The 22,187-nt window shown below is 39.3% G+C and overlaps 1 protein-coding gene across 2 annotated transcripts in view; it reads left to right on the forward strand.

Moving 5' to 3' along the window:
• The first annotated feature begins 2,760 nt into the window (after positions 1-2,760).
• WDR11 (WD repeat domain 11) overlaps positions 2,761-22,187 on the forward strand; it is a 67,726-nt gene continuing 48,299 nt past the window's right edge. For both annotated transcript variants that reach the window (XM_040486629.1, XM_040486630.1), the window contains exons 1-10: positions 2,761-2,905; positions 3,745-3,856; positions 9,144-9,297; positions 10,239-10,412; positions 12,443-12,629; positions 15,119-15,284; positions 15,710-15,824; positions 17,205-17,400; positions 17,697-17,800; positions 21,234-21,410. In XM_040486629.1, the coding sequence (XP_040342563.1) occupies positions 2,820-2,905; positions 3,745-3,856; positions 9,144-9,297; positions 10,239-10,412; positions 12,443-12,629; positions 15,119-15,284; positions 15,710-15,824; positions 17,205-17,400; positions 17,697-17,800; positions 21,234-21,410 (1,471 nt within the window). In that variant the 5' untranslated portion in view covers positions 2,761-2,819. The remainder of the gene's footprint in view (positions 2,906-3,744; positions 3,857-9,143; positions 9,298-10,238; positions 10,413-12,442; positions 12,630-15,118; positions 15,285-15,709; positions 15,825-17,204; positions 17,401-17,696; positions 17,801-21,233; positions 21,411-22,187) is intronic.

The following is a 22,187-nucleotide window of genomic DNA, read 5'->3' on the forward strand; positions in this document are numbered from 1 at the left end:
GGGAGGGGCAGAGAGAGAGAGAGGGAGACACAGAATCAGAAACAGGCTCCAGGCTCCGAGCCGTCAGCCCAGAGCCCGACGCGGGGCTCGAACTCACGGACCGCGAGATCGTGACCTGGCTGAAGTCGGCCGCTTAACCGACTGCACCACCAAGGCGCCCCATCCACCGGCTTTAAAAGAAAGAGAACAATTGTTCCAGTTCAGGGATGCAAACGACATAGCAGTGGAAGGATGCTCTGGGCCCTATTACCACGCTTTGGAGCTGATGTCTTTTGGGCATGGGGTGAAATAAGTAGTTTTTCAGGCATGGGAGAGGAGCACAAGGTTCTGTCCTCTTGAAGAGATCAATAGTCCAGTGTGTCCAATATTCTGTCGCCACACTGGCCAAGACAGATGCTTCAGAGAAGGCCATAGAAACCCATTAACATATTTAATTCACACTTTGTACCATGGGAGACGTATTGCTATCCCAGTCCCGGCTGGTCATCCACCCTTGCCCTGAATATTCAACATGCATGTCCTCAAGGTAGCTTACAGACTTAAACTAGTGAATCCCTCTTCCTCCAAGACGGTCACTTGCTGCACCTCTCTGTCTGTGAGTGCCATCACTGACTCCTCATTGTCACCTGAAACCTGATTGGCCTCGTGCTTGTGGCCATTTAAAGCTCCTGCTCCCTTAGTCATTTATTGAGGACCAACTGCATGCCTGAGAAGTGTTTGGCATTGGAGAGAAAGAAAGATTGGAATTTGGTCCCTTTCTCAAAAGGAGTTCTAAGTCTACGAGGACGAATTTATTCCCCTGTATTACAGTTGCCTAAAAACGTGTTACTTTCCCTGCTAGACAGAAGTGTACAGGGATAAAAATCACGTGGAGTATATATATTGGAATAACACAGAAGAGTGGTTTCTCAGAGGTCACTACACAATACGTCGACTTACATCACATTGGCCAGAATTTAGCCTCATGGCTGGATCCAGTTGTCAGGGAAGCTGGGATATATATTCATTGAATGGAGTGAAAATGTGCTCAGATGCAAATTGTGGTTCTGTTTCTATGAAAGAACAGGAGAATGAATTTTGGGAGCCAAGTAGCAATCTCTGTCATAGGAAACATCAAAGATGTGCAATAAGGGGGTGATAAATGTAGACCTATGGGTATTGGCACCTCTGGATGCCCCCAAAAGCATCAGTAGGGAAGGATGTGGGGCGGGAAGGGAAGCAGCAACACTTGCCAGAGAGCAACTAGAAGGAAAAAGGAGTTCATTGGCTTTAACAGCTGAGATGGTATTGGAGGTGATCTTTGAGAACATTGTTTTCTAAGAGCGATAAGATGGACACAAAAATTACCAATGGTTTTGTACCTTGTGTTGAATGCATTGGGGACAAAAGAGACATCTACAAAAATTATTCCTGGAAAGAAATCATGTCGAATCTTACAGGAAAGGGCATGGCAAAGACTCAAAATAAAGTCAGGGCTGTTAAGAGAGTCGCTCTGAACAGAGTGGAAAAGGTCATGGAATGGAAGTGGGAAGACCTGGGCACCTCTCCTGTTTGAATCCTCAGAATACCAGGAACTTTTGACTTTTGTCAGTCGCAACTTCACCACCTCCGGGAATACATCCTTCTATTTTGAGCCAAAATAAAAAGAATGCAACACTTGTTAGCTACATAGCCGATCGTGTATCAGATGATCAGCGTAAACTCTGCCAGCACCAAGTTTAATTCTTTCAAAACAAGCTATGGAACCTTGCTGTTTTCCCCTTTATAAGAGTGCACTCCGGCTCCCTGGCAATTTAGAGCATATTTTTGATTTGAGTGGATCCTATGTCCATAGATTACAATCCCTAAAACCCCAAATAAATGCTTTAGTTGCTTTACAAACCTCTTCTTGCTGATCAACAGTGCAGATGATGTGCTGAGCACAGAGGAGAGAGAGAGAGATGGAGTTTGATTTAAAGGAGAGCCGCAGAGGACTGCACAATGAAAGCCACCCCAACAAGCCCGCAAATTGACAGGTGGCCTCAGGGGTAATGTATTGTTTCAAATATTTTCAAGACCAGACACGCAGTGTTCTCCATATTTAGAAATTGTGTATATTGGAGCCATTCATCTCATCCATGCTTTTTTTATTTTTATTTAAAAAAAATTTTTTTTAACGTTTATTCATTTTTGAGAGACAGAGGGAGACAGAGCATGACTAGGGAAGGGGCAGAGAGAGAAGGAGACACAGAATCCGAAGCAGGCTCCAGGCTCTGTCAGCACACAGCCGGACGCGGGGCTCGAACTCACAAACCGCGAGATCATGACCTGAGCCGACTGAGCCACCTAGGCGCCCCTCATCTCATCCATTCTATCCATTTTATATTCCTATATCCCAGTCCTATTCCTATGTTTGTCCTATAAACTTCTTGAGAGCGGGGACGGTTTCTTCTTGGCTACACTGCAGATGCCTAGGACAGGGCTTGGCATTTGGTAGCTGTCCTAAATCAACAGATCAAAGTCAGAAAGGCTAAGTGGGGCTTTCGGCCCTTGCTTTTCACGATTTCCAGCAGGGCACAGAGGCCAGTGCTGCCCCCACGGCAAAGCAAACAGACGTCATGGAAAGCAGCCCCGCCCCCACAGGGATAGGCAGCCCGGACCTGGGCGGCCGGACCCTGAAGGAGGCTGAACCGCGGAGTCCAAGGTGGTGGGACCTTGCATCCGACGGAACCAAACGGCGGCGCTCAAGGAGCCACCCGGACTCTGCTTGGAACGGAAGCGCAGCGGCCGCCGCTTCCGGGTTGCCGGTGGGCGCCGAGGGCCGGGGTTTCGCCGAGGCGATGTTGCCCTTCACGGTGAACTTCAAGGTGTCTGCGCGCACCCTCACCGGGGCCCTCAATGCTCACAACAAGGCGGCGGTGGACTGGTGAGGGCGCCGCGCTCCGAGGCGGCCGGGCTCGGCCAGGAGTGTGTAGGGGAAGGGGAAAGAACGAGAGATTTCGCCCCCCTGGTTAATTTTGGCCTCGCCAAGCCGGGGGCGCTGCCTTCACGCTAGAGACTTTCTTTTCATGCTGGGTTTTTGTTGTTCCTATAAAAGGAAGGAGTAAATGCCCCACGGGCGAACCCTCCCTGTGCAAACAGAGTTGCCCCGTTTCTCCCAAATTCTTGCTTTTTGCTCTTTCGCCCCGCACCTTCGCCCCCATCCCCTTCTCGTTTCTTTCCCTCGCCGCTCACCTCCAGCTTGTCTCCCTCCGCCATCAGTTCCCCTGCCCACTTTCTCTTCCCCAATTTGTGCCTTCCTGCTGTGTCTTATACCTTTTTCTTACCTGTAGCTATTCAACAGCTTTGCCAGACGAGGCGCCTGTTTCCTTACCTGTCATCTCACCTTTACCTTTTCACTGTAAACCAGCACCGCAACTCCGACCGTGAACCCTGAGGCATAAAGCAAAATTCTGTACGGCACGTTAGCCAGAGGACTGAAACCTCCTGTCTGTCCAGTGTTGCCTTATACATGCTTACGGCTGTATACGCATGTCTCTTAGAAACTTTTTTTTTATCCAAGTGAAAAACAAATGTCAACATTTTCAAGTTAGCTAGACGTTTTATTTAAATGAGATAAGGTAAAATACTGACCTTTATGCTTAAATAATAATTTTGTTAATGGTAGCATATATTAGATTTGCGATTTATTTTAGCATGTCTCTTGGCAAGAGAGAACTTAAGTCTTTGTTTTGTACTTAAGTTTTCACGTCACTGTTTTGTTAGGGGCTGGCAAGGTTTAATTGCTTATGGATGTCACTCGCTTGTAGTAGTGATCGATTCCAATACTGCGCAAACTCTTCAAGTTTTAGAAAAACATAAAGCTGATGTGGTCAAGGTAAGTCAAATTCCACTTTCACCCTATAACGTATTGTCTATTCAGAAGTTTTATACCACTGGGTTCTCATCAAGTCATATGTATAAATGTTGAATGGTTTTTAGATATGATAATTTATCGGGGTATTCTGGTGTAGGCTAGGGTATGTATGATTTAATGGCAATCCAAGATGAGCTTTTAGATACTAGCTCTTAGGTGATTTTGAAGCTAATAGTCAACACCAATTCTACCATTTACCAGAATACTTAGTATATGCCGAGATTTGAGCACTTAACATATGCTAAGCATTTACAGATGAAAGCCCTCAAGCAATTCATTGTCTAATGAGGAACAGTGAAAACACAAATACAGTTTGATAAGTGAACTCTGTGGAAAGACAAAGGAGCTACCTATCACCTAGTTTTGGGATCTGGGGAGAGTCACAGAAGTCTTTCCAGTTTAGGGACTGGTCAGCCGTGGTTAGCAAGTGAGGAATTGGGGAAGAGGCACCCCAGGAAAAAGGAAGGATAGGCACAAAGGTAAGTAGGGTGTAAAGATGGCTAAAAGTAGGGATATGCTTAAAGGGGTGATCGAAGAGGAGGCAGCCAGAGAAATTCATCCTTCCTGCAAGTGTTTCAAGGTTCTCAAGGAATTAGGATTTTTAAGTAGGCAGTTGATAAGGTCCTATTGGCATCTTGGGAAAACTTACTCTGGCAGCAGTGCGGGATTTCTTGGAGAAAAGGCAAGATGGGGCAGGGAGATCGTTTAGGAGAGTTTTGCCGTAATTTTAGCAGGAAATTCGAAGGGCTTAAAATTAAGCCAAGGCATGAAGGAGTCCTATTCAGGAGCTGCTTAAGAAGTAAACTTGATAGGGGTGCCTGGGTGGCTCAGTCGGTTTAAGTGTCTGACTCTTGATTTCAGCTCAGGTTATGATCTCAGGGTCGTGGGATTGAGCCCCGCGTGGGACTCTGCATGAACGTGGAGCCTGCTTGGGATTTTCTTTCTCAAAAACAAACAAACAAACAAACAAACAACTTGATAGCCTTTATAGTAGTCAGTTTAAGGAGAGTCGAAGCTATAGAATGATTCCAAGTTCTCTCTGAATAAGTGAATGATGTTGCTATGACAAGGTGAGTAGGTATGAAATCAGTGAGTTAAATTTTCAACATGCAAAGTCTCAGATGCCTGGTGCACTTCACTTTTGAATTCTAGTGACCTGAAATTTTGGGGGAGAGGATTAGAGCTAGAGGTTTGGGGTTTTGGTTTGTTTGTTTTTGGTAATAGCTTTATTGAGATACTCCTACCATAAAATTCACCCACTTATGGTGTACAATATCCATGGTCTTTAATATGTTCATAGGATTGTGTAGCCATCGCTGCAGTTTCATCACTGAATAGAAGCCCAGTACCTATTAGTAGCTGCCTCTAGTCTTTCGTTTCCTCATCCCTAGGCATCCAGTAAAATAGTTTCTGTAGATTTGCCTATTCTAGACATTTCATATAAATGAAGTAATAACAATATGTGGACTTTTGTGCCTAGCTTCTTTCACCTCTCACTCAAGGTTCATCCATGTTTTAGCACGCTTCAGTACTCCGTTCCTTTTTATTGCTAAAGAATATTCCACTCTGAGTATACCACATGTATTGATGGACATATGGGTATTTCCCACTTTTTAGGTATTAGGAATAATGCTGCTACGAACATGTATGTACAAGTTTTCATGCAAACATGTGTTTTCATTTCTCTTGGGTGCATACTGGGGAGTGGAATTGCTGACTCATATGGTAGCTCTGTGTTTAACTTGTTTAGGAACTTCCAGACTATTTCCAAAGAGGCTGCACCATTTTACATTCCTATTAGCAGTATATGAGGATTCCAGTTTCTCTACATCCTCAGCGATGTTGGTTTTTCTCTGTCCTTTTGATTGTAGCCATCCTCCTGGGTATGAAGTGGTTCTCATTGTGGTTTTGGCGTGCATTTCCCTAGTGACTAATGATGTTGGACAACTTTCCATCTTTTTGTGTGTTAATTGGCCATTTGTATATCTTCTTTGAGAAGTGTCTATTTTAGTTCTTTGCCCATTTTAAAATTGTATTATCTTCTTACGGAGTTGTTAGAATTGTTTATATATCCTACAGGTGTGTTCATCAACTGATGTCTCTTAGGAGACATATGGTTAGTAAATATTTTCTCTCGTTCTGTAAGTTGTCTTTCACTCTCTTGATAGTGTCCCATAAAACATGAAAGTTTTTTTAAATTATTATTATTTTAACGTTTATTCATTTTTGAGAGACAGAGAATGAGCAGGGAAGGGGCAGAGAGAGGGAGACACAGAATCTGAAGCAGGCTCCAGGCTCTAAGCTGTCAGCACAGAGCCCAGTGCAGGGCTTGAACTCACGAACAAAGTGGATCATGACCTGAACCGAAGTTGGACACTCAACCGATTGAGCCACCCAGGTGCCCCAAACATGAAAGTTTTTAATTTTGATGTCCAATATGTCCATTTTTTCTTGTTTTTTCTGTTATTAAAATTTACACCTTTGTTTTCCTCTAAGAAATTCTAAAGTTTTAGCTCTTGGATTTAGATTCATAATCCATTTTGAATTAATTTTTATATATAATGTGAAGTAGGGAACATTCAGATGCCTTGTATCCCGCGATCTTGTTATTAAACTCATTAGACCTAGTAGCTCTGGGGACACTTTTTACATAGTCATGTTATCTGCAGATAACAGTTTAGTTTTTTCATTGATAATCTATTATGTCTTCTATTTTTTTTCTTCTCATATTCATATTGCATTGGCTAGGACCTCTACTATAATGAATAGGAATGGTGAGAAAATACTCTTGTTCCTGAGCCCAGGGGGAGGGCATTCAGTCTTTCACTGTTAAGTCTGAGGTTAGGTACAGGGTTTTATTTTGAGAAAAATAGGTTCTCTCTCTCATCTGCTCCCCAATCTTTTTGGCATTTCTGGAGTTTTCACTTCTTTGTGTGGATCCGTGTTTCAGTCTGGTATTATACTCCCTTTGCTTGAAGAAATTCCTTCAAGTTCTTGAGGTATATGTCTAATATAGGATGATTCTTTTGGCTTTTATTTGTCTATAAAGGGATTTCATCAGTTTTTTTCTCTTATAATGCTTTAAAGATATTCCACTGTATGTGCAAACTCAAACACACAGCATTGCATAACTTCTGAGAGAAATTCTTATCTTTATTTCTCTACATGCAATGTATGTTTTCTCCTTTGGCTGCCTTCAAGATTTTCTCCTTATCCTTAGTTTTAGCAGTTAGATTAGGATATATCTAGGTGATTTTAAACATACACACACACACACACACACACTGCTTGGCATTTACATAAATGGAATTCAAGCACTTAAATACATGCATACGGTCAATTCTTATCTATGATAGTTTTATTCTGTAAAGTTGATGCAAACGCTGAAATTGGTGAATACTGAAATGTTGATTACTTCTAGAGGAAATACAGGTTAGGTTCCTATGAGCCTCCTGTCATAACATTTTCATCAGCTGATCAGTATATAACCTTGTTTCACATGTGTTTTTGTTGATTCATTAACATTGAGCTCACAGCCAGCAGCACTAAAGCTCATGCCTGAACAGAGCTTATCTCGTGTTTTTTCCAGAAGGCACATCACAGCTTCTTGGGCTTGGGACCACTGGATAGCACTTGGGCACTGTGCTTGGGGACCATTTTGAATTTGAACAATGAAATCCTCAAGAAAAAGCACAAAACGTAAAAGACTCTTAACTATAGAGAACAAACAGAGGGTTGAAGGAGGGGTGGTGGGTGGGAGGGGGGATGGGCTAAATGGATAAGGGGCATTAGGGAAGACACTTGTTGGGATGAGCACTGGGTGTTATACAGAGGGGATGAATCCCTGGAATCTACTCCTGAAATGATTATATCACATATGCTAACTAACTTGGATGTAAATTAAAAAGTAAATAAATTAAAAAAAAAAAAACCGCTTGTTTGCGTTATGAGAGCTGAAACAAGCACATTTTGTTTTATGTGGGAATTTTCACCCCTGTGCATGTGTCTGTGAATGACAGTGAAAGCCCTGCAAATACTGATTTTTTTAAATAAAAGCATCAATTTCAGTGAGGAGGCAAACTCACAAAGCATCTGCAAATAATGAGTCCTGACTGTATACACACAAAAATATACACATAAATGCACATTCAAACATGTATGCTCGTACACATTTATACACATATGTTTTATTAAAAAGATTCTGGCCTGAGGAAAAGATGTATTACAATAGAATTTTAAGCCTTCTCAACACTAAAGTTCAGGAAATGTTTTGTTGCCATCTTTTTCGTGAATGCTGTAGGAATTGGTTTCATACTTCCCTGCCTTAGCATTAGGCATAAACGTGTATTTACGTATATATACGCACAAGTATCTATATGCATATGTTTATGTATGTATATATTGGAAGATTCTGTGGCATTTGGGTTCATTTATTAAACACCTACTTGCTGAGCACTAGCTTTGGCACTGTGTTAAGGTCTGGGGATAGCAATATGACTGAGCCCTGTGTGATCCTGCCCCGTGGAGCTTACAATTCATGGGTTGGTGATATAGGTCAGAACAGGGTAAATAAAGCAATTACCAATTGTTGTTTGGAAAATCCTTTGAAGAAAACAAGCTGGATGCTGAGCTAGGACAGTGGGGAGATCGTGGCCTTGGAAGGCCATGGCTTCGGGCAAAATGAAGACCATATGTTTTATTCCTGTCTCTAACCATCGGTATTTAATGCTCAGGATTAACCTGATTTGTGCCAGAATTCTTGTGGTTTTTATTTTAAAAATTCCTCTCTTAAGATGTTGCTTGAGGTATGAAGCATTCCTTTTTTTTTTTTTTTTTTTTTCAGAGAGGAAAAATTAACATTTTTTCCCCCAATTTTAGGAAAAGGACAGTTAGAGGTTTTTTGCTTGCTTTTATTTTTTCCTATTTTTTCCTCTGCAAGGCTTTGGTCTTTCTAAGTTTTCTCCTTTTAATTAGGAGAGGAGAATATGGAAAACCATTCTGCTTAGCAGTTTAGGATTTTAGATGTCTTGTCATGATTAGATCTTATGATTGCAATGCAACTTAAAAAACATCACAAATAATAAGTCTGATTTTTGAGACAGAAACCAGTTTCCTGTTTATTCTTTCTAAATATTTTTGTAACATAAGTGCAGACTGTATTTGGGGGTCTGGTTGATGTTCTATGAAAATTGTGTTTAGTTTCATCCAGTACAAGTATTTACTTGATTTGATTTCTTCTTGATACTAGGTTAAATGGGCCAGGGAAAATTATCACCATAACATTGGCTCACCATATTCCTTGCGCTTAGCTTCTGCTGATGTCAATGGAAAGATCATCGTTTGGGATGTAGCAGCGGGAGTAGCTCAGTGTGAGATCCAAGAGCATGCCAAACCTATTCAGGGTGAGGAAAGTCTGTGCTCTGCTAAGTGTTTGTGTTAATACACTTACTCTTAGAATGGTTTTTCCCCCTTTAATTTCATCACTTCCCAGTTAACGCTTGATTGTGTTTAGCCTGTTGTATTGACCTGAATCTAGCTTTCTTTTCCTTATCAGTGTATTTCTGTACGTTTCCTCAAATCTCAGCTGATCTGTGCTTCTGTAAATTGTGCTGATTTTAACATTGACTTCAGTCAAGCATGATGAGAAAAATGAAGCTGCTATAAACAATATTGTAATCTAAGCTATAACAGACGTAAACTTGGCTGAACTGCTATTTTGAATTAGCCCTCAGTGCTTACTTTCTATTAATAGAGATGATCCACATTTTATTTTCATTTGCCTATAGATCATTTATTTGTTTATGTTACTGACTTAAAACCAATATGGTATTCTTTAGATTCCAGGCTTTGACTGAGTGGCTTTCCTGACTGAAGGAATTTTTTAAAAATTCATTTAAAAATGTTTTGTCGAGTGTTTTGTACTAGGTGCTGAACTAGATGTTTATTGTTTATTATTGTGAGAATAAACCTGAAACTCTGCAAAGTTCTATTAAGTAATTCCACAAAAATGTTAGGAGAATATGACCTTGATCATGGCCAGCACAGTCTAAGGCACAAAGTTTTAAGTAATGACTAGTGAAAACTGTCTTGTATTTTCTTTGAAGTAATTTGAAAATGTTGACCTTGAGGTTCTACTGTCCAGACAGCTCATTTTTATATAAAATTGTACTTTTTCTGTTCATTCTTCACATAAATACCCATATATGCAACATAGGGAGAAGGGAAGTTGGGATTTTAAGGATTATGAAAAACAAAACAAAACAAAACAAAGTAAATGTCAAGAATACATTAGCCAAGAGTTCTGAAGTGATTTCTGAATTTTGCCTTTATCCGGTCTTTACAGATGTTCAGTGGTTGTGGAATCAAGATGCTTCCCGAGATTTACTACTTGCTATCCATCCACCAAATTATATTGTGCTTTGGAACGCAGATACCGGCACCAAACTGTGGAAGAAGAGCTACGCAGATAACATTCTTTCTTTTTCTTTTGACCCTTTTGATCCCTCACATTTAACTTGTGAGTAATAGTCTCTGGTGGAAAATGAGTTCTTCATAATATAGTTAATACTATATACATAAAATATGCACAACCCACATCGTACATCTATAAAGTGAAAACAACTGAGCAAAGCAGAGAAGTCCATATATCTGCAGCTCCTAATACAGACACTAAATCATAATCCCGTATCATTTGCAAGTATTTTGATGGTTAGAAATTTAAATCAGCAAGCTGTACCTTCACTGTGTTGAATTCGTAAATAGAATTAGATTAGCCAGGGAGAGGGAGTTGCTGGGCTATGCTAATTCAGGCTTAATTAAATTTGTTTTTCTAGGAACATTTAAAGAACCTGAGTCAAGAGTTTCATTTAGTATGTGGCCAAATTCAGTTCCTCCTTTAAAAAAACCGTTTAAATTCATGCCATGTGTCTTGAGTGCCATAAACAGACGCATGTGAGGAACAGAATAAGCCCAAGGGGATTTTTTTCTTGCAGAGGTTGTTTTTGCCAGTGCGCTTTTGATAATTCACTGAGCTGCTGATCTAAAAACTAGAGTTGTTGTCAGACATGTATTTTTGTAACTAAATGATTTAGGAGAGATTCCTTATTCAGTATGTGACAGGTATTTCTTGAGCTATCACTACATGCCAGGCATAAAGGAAATGAAGGGGAAGGGGGGGTGGGATGGGCAGGTTGTCAGATTAGACAAAGTGGTCAGAATAGACTTCATTTTGATATTTGATCAAAAACTGGAGAGGTAAGGGAATTAGCTGCGGTAAAGAATGTTTTCCCTGAATTTGAATGACTCGGAGTTCTGACTTTTATCTACCGGCGTGTGTTCTTACTGAGTGTATTATTTGTGTGTTGGAGAAGGAAGAGAAGGGTGTACAAACAGAAACTAAAATGGGCAGTGTGGCCATGGAGCTCCAGTAGTGTGTGGTTAGGCTTTGCGTGTTTCTCTCTGTGTATACGATCATGTGCCTACATGAACTCTCTGCCTAGTTTGTGTGGTGCCGTGGGGACGCAGGGGAGGGCTGCATTAGCTGGTCGACTCAGGGAGGGAGGGCATCATAAAAATGGGGAATGAATGAGACCTTGGAACGTGAGTTCTGTCATCTGAAAAGGAGATAAGGCCTCAGGCTAACTTACTGCATCTCTGTAATTTGGTTGATAAAAGCACTGTATATTTCAAAGCTTCAGTTCACCCAACATCTTTGATTTACTCCTATTGAATGTGCTAAGGCTGTCATAACTCTTGAATACTTCTTTGCTCTCTGTGCTTAAGGCAGCCTCACTGTCTGCAGGAAGCCAGGGTAGACAAGATTTCTCTGTTCAGATATCCTTGTAACGGCCCCAGTTTTGGAGGGAGATTATTTTTCAGTCATAAAAAGGCATAATTTGTGTTGGTAAATGTGGTGCTGCCTTCTTGAATACTTCTGTTTCCTGTACATTCATTTAGTAAGCCATTGTTGGCACTCTATTTTTACTCTAGATATGAAGAGAAAAAGAATACTCTTTCATATTTCCTGAGGTTCAGTCCGATGCTCCAGAAGAAAAAGGAAATATATTTAGATTGAATAGCTCATGATAATCATAAAAAATTAATAACATCAAATATTTGAACTTAGCTACGTGTGATACGTAGAGTCTCTTATATAGGATTTTTTTTTTCGTCTGTGAATTTTATATTCTGAAAAGTCTTTGGATTTTGAAGTTAACGGATATAATGAAGAAAGGTTTTTAATGAAAGTCCGTGCACTGAATTTATTTGGAAGAACAAACATTTGTTCTTTCTGCCGGCAACCGTCTGGTATCGTTTTAATATAAAACATTAATTTAAAACACTGAGCTTGGAGGCCTCCGATGAATTGTAATGGACCACCTGTTTGACTTCAACTTGGAGAACATTCCAGTTATGTTATGACTACATTACACTGCCAGTTCTATATTACTAAAATTATCATTACCTTGCTTTCAGGCTTGTATTGGAATAAAACTCTGCGCTAAACTTGATTAAACTTTAATCAGAGTTTTGCTTCTCTCAATATAGTACTCACCAGCGAGGGTATTGTATTCATCTCAGACTTCTCTCCAGCCAAGCCTCCCTCGGGCCCTGGGAAAAAAGTTTACATATCCAGCCCACACTCCAGTCCAGCTCATAACAAGCTGGCTGCAGCCACAGGGGCCAAGAAGGCTCTTAATAAAGTAAAAATCTTAATTACTCAAGAGAAACCTAGGTAAGTTACAAGTGTAAAACTAATAACCTTCATCTATTCACCGTTTATCTGCCATCCATTCATGCAGCATCATTTTTGAAGATGTACTTATACTGGTTTTCTTCTTTACCTCCCCCTTTCTTATTTCTGGTTTTGAATTTACAGGAGGAGAATGTTCTGTCTCTTCCCCAAAGAGGAGATTCTGCATTAAACACGGTTCCTTCATTTCTATTCATTGTGCTAACCTCTCCCCCACTAATTTTTACAGATCACAGTTTTTGACTTCAGTTTTTTTTTATCTCTGAAAGTATAAAATGAAGATTTTAAAGTTGGCTGTTGAGTACATTAAAAATTTGGGGGAAAAAGCTGGATTTTCATTTTAAATATATTTTCCTGACTTAAATGCCGTGCAGTCTCATTAGCTGCTAAAATATGTGTGTTTCTCTTACACATGTGAAGATGTTTCCTATACTGGTAAAGGGCCAGGATTCTAGGGAACAGTATAGCTGTGTGACTCAGAAAATTCTTTAATGTTGCTCAGATTTCAGTCTCCCAATCTCTAAAACAGTGTTCTAAAGGATTTTAGATGGTCGTTGTAAGGATTAATAGATACAGTAACTTAAGTACTTAATGTAGTGGCTGATACTTAGCAAGCATTTATTTGGTAAATGCTACCTGTTGTTTATCTCAGAAATTGGAACGGAATAAAATTTTATTTTAAGTAGCTAATTTTATGCATTAGAAATAGATTTTAGTCCTTTTTTTCCCTAGAGAGCTATGATTGTTGTTATATTTTTATTGCTTTGGCAGTTTTTTGGCATTCATTTTAAAAAGGCTCTTATTTTTAATGTGCTAAAATTATTCTCTCTAGATTTTATGGTTAATTACCTGAAAAATATATGCTAAAATACAAATAGCTCTACAAATATATTCTGAATTTATATATAAGTATCATTTTTATGTATTCAGCCATAGGCTGATTGCATTCACTAATTTATCCCCCACCCTGTGCCGAAATAATTTAAGATTGTTCCTTAAATGCCTTAAGAGAATTTTCTATTTTTTTTTTTTGTTTGATTCTGTGTTATAAATACATCTTTTGAAGTCTGAATTGTTTTATGTTATGATTTGGGGAAATGAATTCCTAGTCCCTTCGAATAGAACCACTCCAGGTGCATTCACATCCATCATTACATATCCAACTACAGTTCTGGGCAGCATTACGGTGCCTATTTTATAAGTGAGGAAATTGAGTTCCACATTGTTTGAAATACGTTCCTCAAGCTTGCCCAACTAGGAAATGGCAGAGCCAGGATTTTAATGCAAGCTGTGTCCCTCTTCTAGTCCTCTAGTCTAACTTTATTTTAATTTGAAACGTTTTAATCATTATAGAAAAGGAAAATAGCACATAATTATATGTTTATTCCTATTTAAATATGTTTAATATGAAAAGTTGTGATTAAATGTATGCAAGTCACAAACGACTAAAATGATCCTTGAGTCTCTTGAACAGTCTTCTGCAATCGTTATATAGTTTTATTAATTTTATTTACACAGAAGAAAATGCTGTGATAAGTGAATATGATGCCCTACTTTGTTTCAGAAAAGATTTAAGACCACTTAAAAGTGAATGAAGGCAGAGGGGAAGTGACTTGCCCAAGGCCATACAGATAGTTCATTGACTCCTGATCCAGGGGCCCTGATTGGCCGAATTATTTTTGTTTTGATGCTGAGTCTTGATTTCAGCAGTCTGTCTGGTACCTTTTTTTTTTTTTTTTTTTTTTAATATTTGAGAGAGAGCACACGAGTTGGGGAGAGAGGAGAGAATCCCAAGCGGGCTTCACTCTCAGCACGGGGCCCGACGTGGGGCCCTAGTCCACGGACCGTGAGATCATGACCTGAGCCAAAGTCAAGAGTCGGATGCTTAACTGACTGAGCCACCCAGGTGCCCCTGTTTGGTGCTTCTAATTGCAAAATAAAAATAAAACTACTGGGGCGGCTGGGTGGCTCAGTCGGTTGAGCATCTGACTCGGTTTCGGCTCAGGTTGTGATCCCAGAGTCGTGGGATCGAGCCCTGTGTGGTGCTCCACACTGAGCATGGAGCCTGCTTGGGATTCTCTTCCCCTTCTCTGCCCCTCTCCCCTCACTCATGCTCTCTTTCTCTCTAAAGCAAACAAAATTTAAACCTTTTAAATAAGTGAATAAAACTCTCTTATGAATGCCAGTACAGTTTTGTCACCTACCGTCTTACAGACTTCGTACTTTAAATTTCTCAGAAATTTAGAAATGTCTCTAATCTATGCAATTTGTTGTCATAAATTTGGATTTTGGCACGTAGTAGAGAAATAATTTTAGATGCTAGTCCCTGTTGGTCATTTCAGGAAACAATTGTACATTCACATTGACAGTTATGTGGAAAGGACAAAATTCAGTATTTTATTAGCTTTTTCTGATATGAATAAAGTCTTTGACTCATTTCTTGATGCCTAAAATACATTTACTTTTTTCAGTGCTGAATTTATAACTCTCAATGACTGCCTTCAGTTGGCATATCTGCCTTCCAAAAGAAATCACATGTTGTTACTCTATCCTCGAGAGATTTTAATCCTTGACCTTGAGGTGAATCAAACAGTGGGTGTGATTGCAATAGAACGAACGGGAGTTCCATTTCTGCAGGTATCTGTGATTTATAAATTACATCCCCAAAAGTTGATTATGAATGTTATAGAAAGAAAAACATAATCGTAGAAATGTCCTTAGTTCCACCTTCTCTTTTCTGTTTATTTAGAAATTAACAATGTTGTCGTATATTCCGATTTTTCTACACTTTCAATTGGTTTGATTTACCCTAGAAATTCTTCTGACTGGTCTGGAGATAAGTATTGAACTATTTAAGTTACCTAGACAAAGACAAAATTTTTATGTATATAAGTGGAGTTTTTGAATGTTCATTTAGTTTAAAGCTTAGAGATTATGTGTGTATTTTTGTTTTCCTTTTATTTTTCTTTTGCCCATATTCTCTAAATATGAGTTCTGAGCTTCCCAGTATATACTCTTTAATCTATTGTGTTTTTAAAAATGATTATATTATCTTTTTAAAGGTAATACCCTGCTTTCAACGAGATGGTTTATTTTGCCTACATGAAAATGGTTGCATAACTTTACGTGTTCGAAGATCTTATAACAGCATTTTTACCACTTCAAATGAGGAGCCAGGTGAGTTTATATCTCAGAATAATATTAATGTATTTTTCTTTAGAATTTCATAAACCTTCATGTGGCAGATACCAGCCAAAGCATAGAGTTAATGGTAATCCTGGCCTTGAGAAGGTAGTATATGGTTGTGCCCTGGATCAGGCTCCACACTGACAACACAGAACCTGCTTGGGATTCTCTGTCTCTGTCTCTCTGTCTCTCTCTCTCTCTCTGTGCCCCTCTCCCATTCATGCTGTCTCTGTCTCGAAATAAATAAACTTAAAAAAAAAAAAAAAGTAGAATATGGTCATAATATGGGGCATAAAAAAGCACAAGCCCAAGATTCATCTCTTGGTGTTACAATAGTGTTCGTCCTACACAGCAAAGAAAGTAATGATTTGTAATTCCTTCTCAGTTGTATCCATGAGCCAAGTAGGTATTATCTTTGTGAATTTTTCTTCAGCACAAGTAGACCCAGTAAAATACCTTTGTTATTACACTTCCTGACTTCACCTCTGCTTTAGGCATTTCCATTGTAAAATGACATGGGTTAATAAGTCACCAGGGTACTCAGTTGTCATTTTCAGTCTTCTCCTGGAGAATGAAAGCAGTGTTTTGTAAAGTGATGTACTACATAAAGGCAAAGGTGACTTTCACATCTTTTGTAGAGAGCCATTATTTTCGGGCTCATTATATAGACCACTGTAAATTATGATGCTCTATAGTGTACTGTACATTACTTAATCATATCACTGTTGATCCTTTTTCAAAGTTATTTTCTTTTTTAAAAATATTAAAAAACAAGCCATATTGTGGCCTTTTGTAGCAACGTGGATGGAACTGGAGAGTGTGATGCTAAGTGAAATAAGCCATACAGAGAAAGACAGATACCATATGGTTTCACTCTTATGTGGATCCTGAGAAACTTAACAGGAACCCATGGGGGAGGGGAAGGGAAAAAAAAAAAAAAAAAAGAGGTTAGAGTGGGAGAGAGCCAAAGCATAAGAGACTGTTGAGAACTGAGAACAAACTAAGGGTTGATGGGGGGTGGGAGGGAGGAGAGGGTGGGTGATGGGTATTGAGGAGGGCACCTTTTGGGATGAGCACTGGGTGTTGTATGGAAACCAATTTGACAATAAATTTCATATATAAATAAAAAAAAAAGCCATATTGATTATAGTTTTTATTTTGGAAATTAAACTTGGCGTAGACCGTCGTTAAATGAATTATATTTGTATTCTGAAATTAGTAGTAATTGTAAAGAGAGAAGGCATGTGTGACAAGACTCTGCACTAGTGAAGGAATGATGTTCTTTTTAGTTGAGGTTTGATTTGAACTAAATAGTAGTGATACTGCTGCGGTTGTTTTCTGCCATTTAAAAGAAAACAATACTGTGTTAAGATCCAGATCCTGTCCAGGAACTTACCTATGATTTACGAAGCCAATGCGATGCCATCAGGGTGACAAAAACCGTGCGTCCCTTCAGTATGGTGTGTTGTCCTATCAATGAGAATGCAGCTGCCCTCGTCGTGAGTGACGGCAGGGTCATGATATGGGAGCTGAAGTCTGCTGTTTGTAACCGAAGCTCACGGAACAGGTAAATGAATCAACGGGATCATTTTCTGGTTTGTTTCCTCTTTTTAAAAGATTACCAGAATCATATGAAAATAGCAGGGACTTTTATTCCTACAGAAAATATTTTTAAAGTGAGAATTCAGACTTTAGATTATCAGGGAATTGTGTAAATCTGCCAGGGAAATTTGCCTATGGGTAAGATTAGTAAGTACTGTAAAAGTGGGTAGAATGCCATGATCCGAAAATGGTAATTTGAGTTACTGAAATGTGACGTCGGTTTTAAATATGTGAAATCATGTAATTGTTATGTCTTTGCAGTAGTTCTGGTGTGTCACCTTTATATTCACCAGTGTCTTTCTGTGGAATTCCTGTAGGAGTGCTACAGAATAAACTCCCAGACCTCTCCTTAGACAACATGATTGGTAAGCTATTTTCTTTCCTCTAACGTTTAGGTTAGGTATTCTTCTTGAAGGGCAAAATTAATAGTCTCTGGTTTGCAATTATTATAAAGTCAAAGTTAATACTTGAGAACACTAAAACGTGGAATCATTCTTCCCTCAATAAATCCGAGAGTATGAAATATTTAAGCATAAAAGCCTAGATGATCATTACAGTTATTAGAATTAGAAAATGTTCATTCGTGAGAGACTCTGATTTAAATGAAGGGGATGACATTAGGCCTCCGAATGCCAGATGTAGTCTGTGCTGAGTCCTGCCCTACCTCCCCAGGGCCTTCATGCTGGCTGGTCCCTTCACTCTGAACACATACTTTCTTTCTCTCCCTTTCTGCTACTCCTAATTCAAGATTCAGCTCGAGTGTTGCTTTCTTTAGTCTCCCTAGCCTGACCTAAATGGTCTTCATTTGTGGTCCCTAACAGTGGTCGGTTGATTGTAGTGATTTTGTTTCCTCCAGTAAATTATAAACCCTGTAAGTTTGGGTCAGTGTTTGATTCCACTTTGTATCCTGAGCACTCAGCAAAGAGCCTTGTACATTCAAGATGTGCAGTATACATTTGTTGAAGGAACAAAGTGAGCAGTTTTAGAAAAAGGTTATTTTAAACGTTTTGATGTACATTTTAAAATTTTCATGTTGGGGATTCTTTCAACAAATATTTAATTACAGATAAAATATTGTTTCAGAGTTATTTAAGTATTATAGGGTCAGTATATACTAGAGGAAGAATGAGGATTTATGATTTCAAATATTGTACAACTAGAAATTATAACTATGCCAAGGAGTTTTGATGTCTAATTCTTTGAAAATTGTGGCTCTGGCTCATAAAGGATTTTCTGTACCGTTATTTGTAAAATTGATATTATTTAGTAGGTTTTTTTTTTTTAATGCTGATGATGATTATACTAGAAAGAACATTACCATATTGATCTTTAAAAAAAATTTTTTTTTAACATTTATTTATTTTTGAGAGAGAGAGAGAGAGAGGGACAGAGCGCGAGCAGGGGAACCCACGGACCATCAGATCATGACCTGAGCTGGGTGTCAGATGCTTAACCAACTGAGCTACCCAGGCACTCCTCCTTTATTAATCTTTTTAATCAGAGATGACATTTGGGGCACCTGAGTAGCTCAGTTGGTTAAGCATCTGACACCCAGCTCAGGTCATGATCTCACAGTCTGTGGGTTCAAGCCCCACGTTGGGATATGTGCTGACAGCTGGGAGCCTGGAGCCTGCTTCGGATTTTGTGTCTCACTCTCTCTCTGCCCCTCCCCCACTTGTGCTCTGTCTCTCAAAAATGAATAAAAGTTTAAAAAAAATTTTTTTTTTTAAATCAGAGATGAAATTTATTGGTGCTGTGCTAAATGCTTTGCATGTTACCTTAATAACCCTGCAAGGTAGGTAATACTATTCTTATTTCTATTTTATGTAAGTGGGAACTGAGACCCAGAGAGATTTAAAAAACTTGTCCCAAACCACACAGCCAGTAAGTGGAAGAGCCCCCATGTGAGCCCAGTCACCCGGTCTGGAATCTGCTCCTTGGCCATGACCTCCAGTCCTGGCTGCTCTACTGTGATCTTAGGCAAAACCTGACTTCTCCAGGCCTTGCTTTTCTCACGATTCTTCCCACTTGCAAAATCCTTTTGCTCAATGACACTAACTTGTATATTTAAAATTCTTTCTCCTCATCTTCCAAACATAATCCATATGAGGAAGTTTAGACACATACTTGTTTTGCAGAATTCATTTTGTCAGTAACACAGTTTGCTGAGTTAATTGACCTTGTCTTCACTTAATATAAAATATTAAAGTGAAAAGAATTATAAACACTCATGCATAGAACTAATCAGTAATATGAAGCCCACAGGAGGCTGAAATTTCATGCTGTTTAGGTATCTAAGTGATATAAATTACATTTTTTTAAGAGACAAAAGGATACGGGTTGTATACAATTCCTGACAATGTAGTTGATTTAAAAGCATTAAATAAATAAAGCTTTGTTACTTGAAAACATTTTAATTAAAACTTTTAATTAAACTTTTAATTTGAAATTCACTATGTCCTTAGTGATAATTGAAAGCAATTCATTTAAATACAGAGGCCTGATTTATATTCATTGGGTAAAGCCTGCTGCTTTTTAAGACCTAATCTGCCCTACCTTGTGAATTGCCTCTATGGGAGAAGTTTGAAGAAAAATATGGCCATTCTCAGAAGTCAATTCCAAGCTACAGAGGGTTGGTAAACATGGTACCTATATGTTGAACTTCACATTCCTTTAGACTCTGTTTTTTGTTACCAAAGGCTGATATCAATTGTATCACTGATCTTAAGGGATCATTTTATTTGGATTAAATTGATGGCCATTTTTCCTGTACATCTTATGAATTTTAAAGTGTCGTTTTATTAAAACGACTTTATAGCTTCAGAAAGTTATAGTCAACATTCAGAGTCCCATCATCCACTTACAGTAATTATTTACATTTTCCCCTTTCACAGTGTATGTGTGGTGTGTGCATACATATGTATATGTATGTGTCTACACACACCCACACTCATGTATCCTTTATTATGTGTTCTTGACGACTATGTCCCGGTATTCAGTAGTGGTTTATAGGAAGAAAATTTGTATATTATACTCTTTTTAGTGAGTGGTCTTGATTTTGTTGTACTCTTCGTATTCACGTTTTGTTAAAATGGTTTTACCGAATCTATTTAGTTTGAGACTTAATAACCTAAGTATAAATGCTATATCTGAAAATAATGCCCATCTAACTGTCAACCATGACAGTTTACACATTATTTATACCATATATTAACATATATTCTCATGTTTGTATGTAACATATATAACTTATTTATATATGTTATTTTATATGTTTATATATGAAGTATTTAATTATAAGGCTTAAATTTTATAATTACATTGACACACTAAGATTTCCCATTAGAAATCTAGATGGGTTCTTTGAACCTGCAGTTGGCGATTACTATTTTATGTATACTTGAGCAAGTGCATCAGTTTGAAAAGCAACCCTTTAAAAAGGCAGGAGGTAAGGTGGGAATGTACTGCAATATCCCACTCCGTAGAAGCTGCTCTCGAACCCAGGTCCCCTCATTGGCTTTGTTTGGTGTCCTCGTACCCGGAACTCAGGCTGAAATCATGCTTCTTAGATGACAGGTCCCTGAAGTCCGGACAGCAGTACTCCGGAGTGGTCTGTCCTCTGAGATGGTAGACGGTGCGGTTTAAGTCCCATAGCCAAGTACAGAACCACTGTTCGGCTGTAGCCCCTCGGGTGCTGCGTGATACCCTGTAGATCTGAAGAGTATTTCCACTGAAAAGTTTCTTTACCTTTCAGCATACGTTATAATGAATATGTTTGTATTTTTGATTGCCGATCAGGACAAAGCGCCATCGCCGGGGAGGAGCATCCTAAAAGCCCCGTTCTGCAGGAAGTGCACCTCAGGTTCCTGCTGACGGGACTGCTTTCAGGGCTGCCCTCACCTCAGTTCGCCATCCGCATGTGCCCGCCGCTGACCACAAAAAACATCAAGGTGTATCAGCCACTGCTTGCTGTTGGTGCGTATTGGACCTGTTCTTTTTTTAGTCCTTCATGCCTCCTTTCGTTTATAAGACATTTAAGTTTGCTGGTTACTGGAAAATCCTTTCTTTGAGGATAAGGACGAAGAGGCCCAGTGAAATCACGTATATACACATCTTAAAGTATTTTGCTTCTTGGGGCGCCTGGGTGGCTCGGTCACTTAAGAGTCCAACTCTTGACTTTGACTCAGGTCATGATCTCTCCCTGTGTGAGTATGAGCCCCGCATCAGGCTCTGCTGACAGCGTGGGGTCCGCTTGGGATTCTGTTTCCCTCTCTCTGTGCCCCTTCCCTGCTTGCTCTCTATCTCTTCTCAAAATAAAAATAAACTTACATTTTTTTTCTTTTTTCTGTCCTTTTAAGCCACCCTTTTTAGTCATTTAATTTAATTTAAAAAATTTTTAAGTTTATTTATTTTGAGAGAGAGAGTGTGAGCACAAGGTAGGGGCAGAGAGAGAGAATCCCGAGAAGGCCCTGCGCTGTTAGTGTGGAGCCCAATGTAGGGCTAGAACTCATGAATTGTGAGATCATGACCTGAGCCCAAACCAAGAACCTACCAAGCCATCCAGGTGCCCCTATTCATTCATTTGATCGCAGTGTTCACTCCTCCACCTGACCCTGGGTGATAGAGCCCCTGACACAATGGGTATCTTTCTGAAATGTTAAGAGGATAATCCCTGTGTGATGCTGAATCCAGATTCCTTGTCTTCTTTTGGACTACCCAAGGCTTATTCTGTGCATGTCGTTTTGTTTTGGG

Source organism: Herpailurus yagouaroundi, unplaced genomic scaffold, assembly GCF_014898765.1.
Source record: "Herpailurus yagouaroundi ecotype Mexico unplaced genomic scaffold, PumYag 163, whole genome shotgun sequence".
Taxonomy (NCBI): Eukaryota; Metazoa; Chordata; class Mammalia; order Carnivora; family Felidae; genus Herpailurus; species Herpailurus yagouaroundi.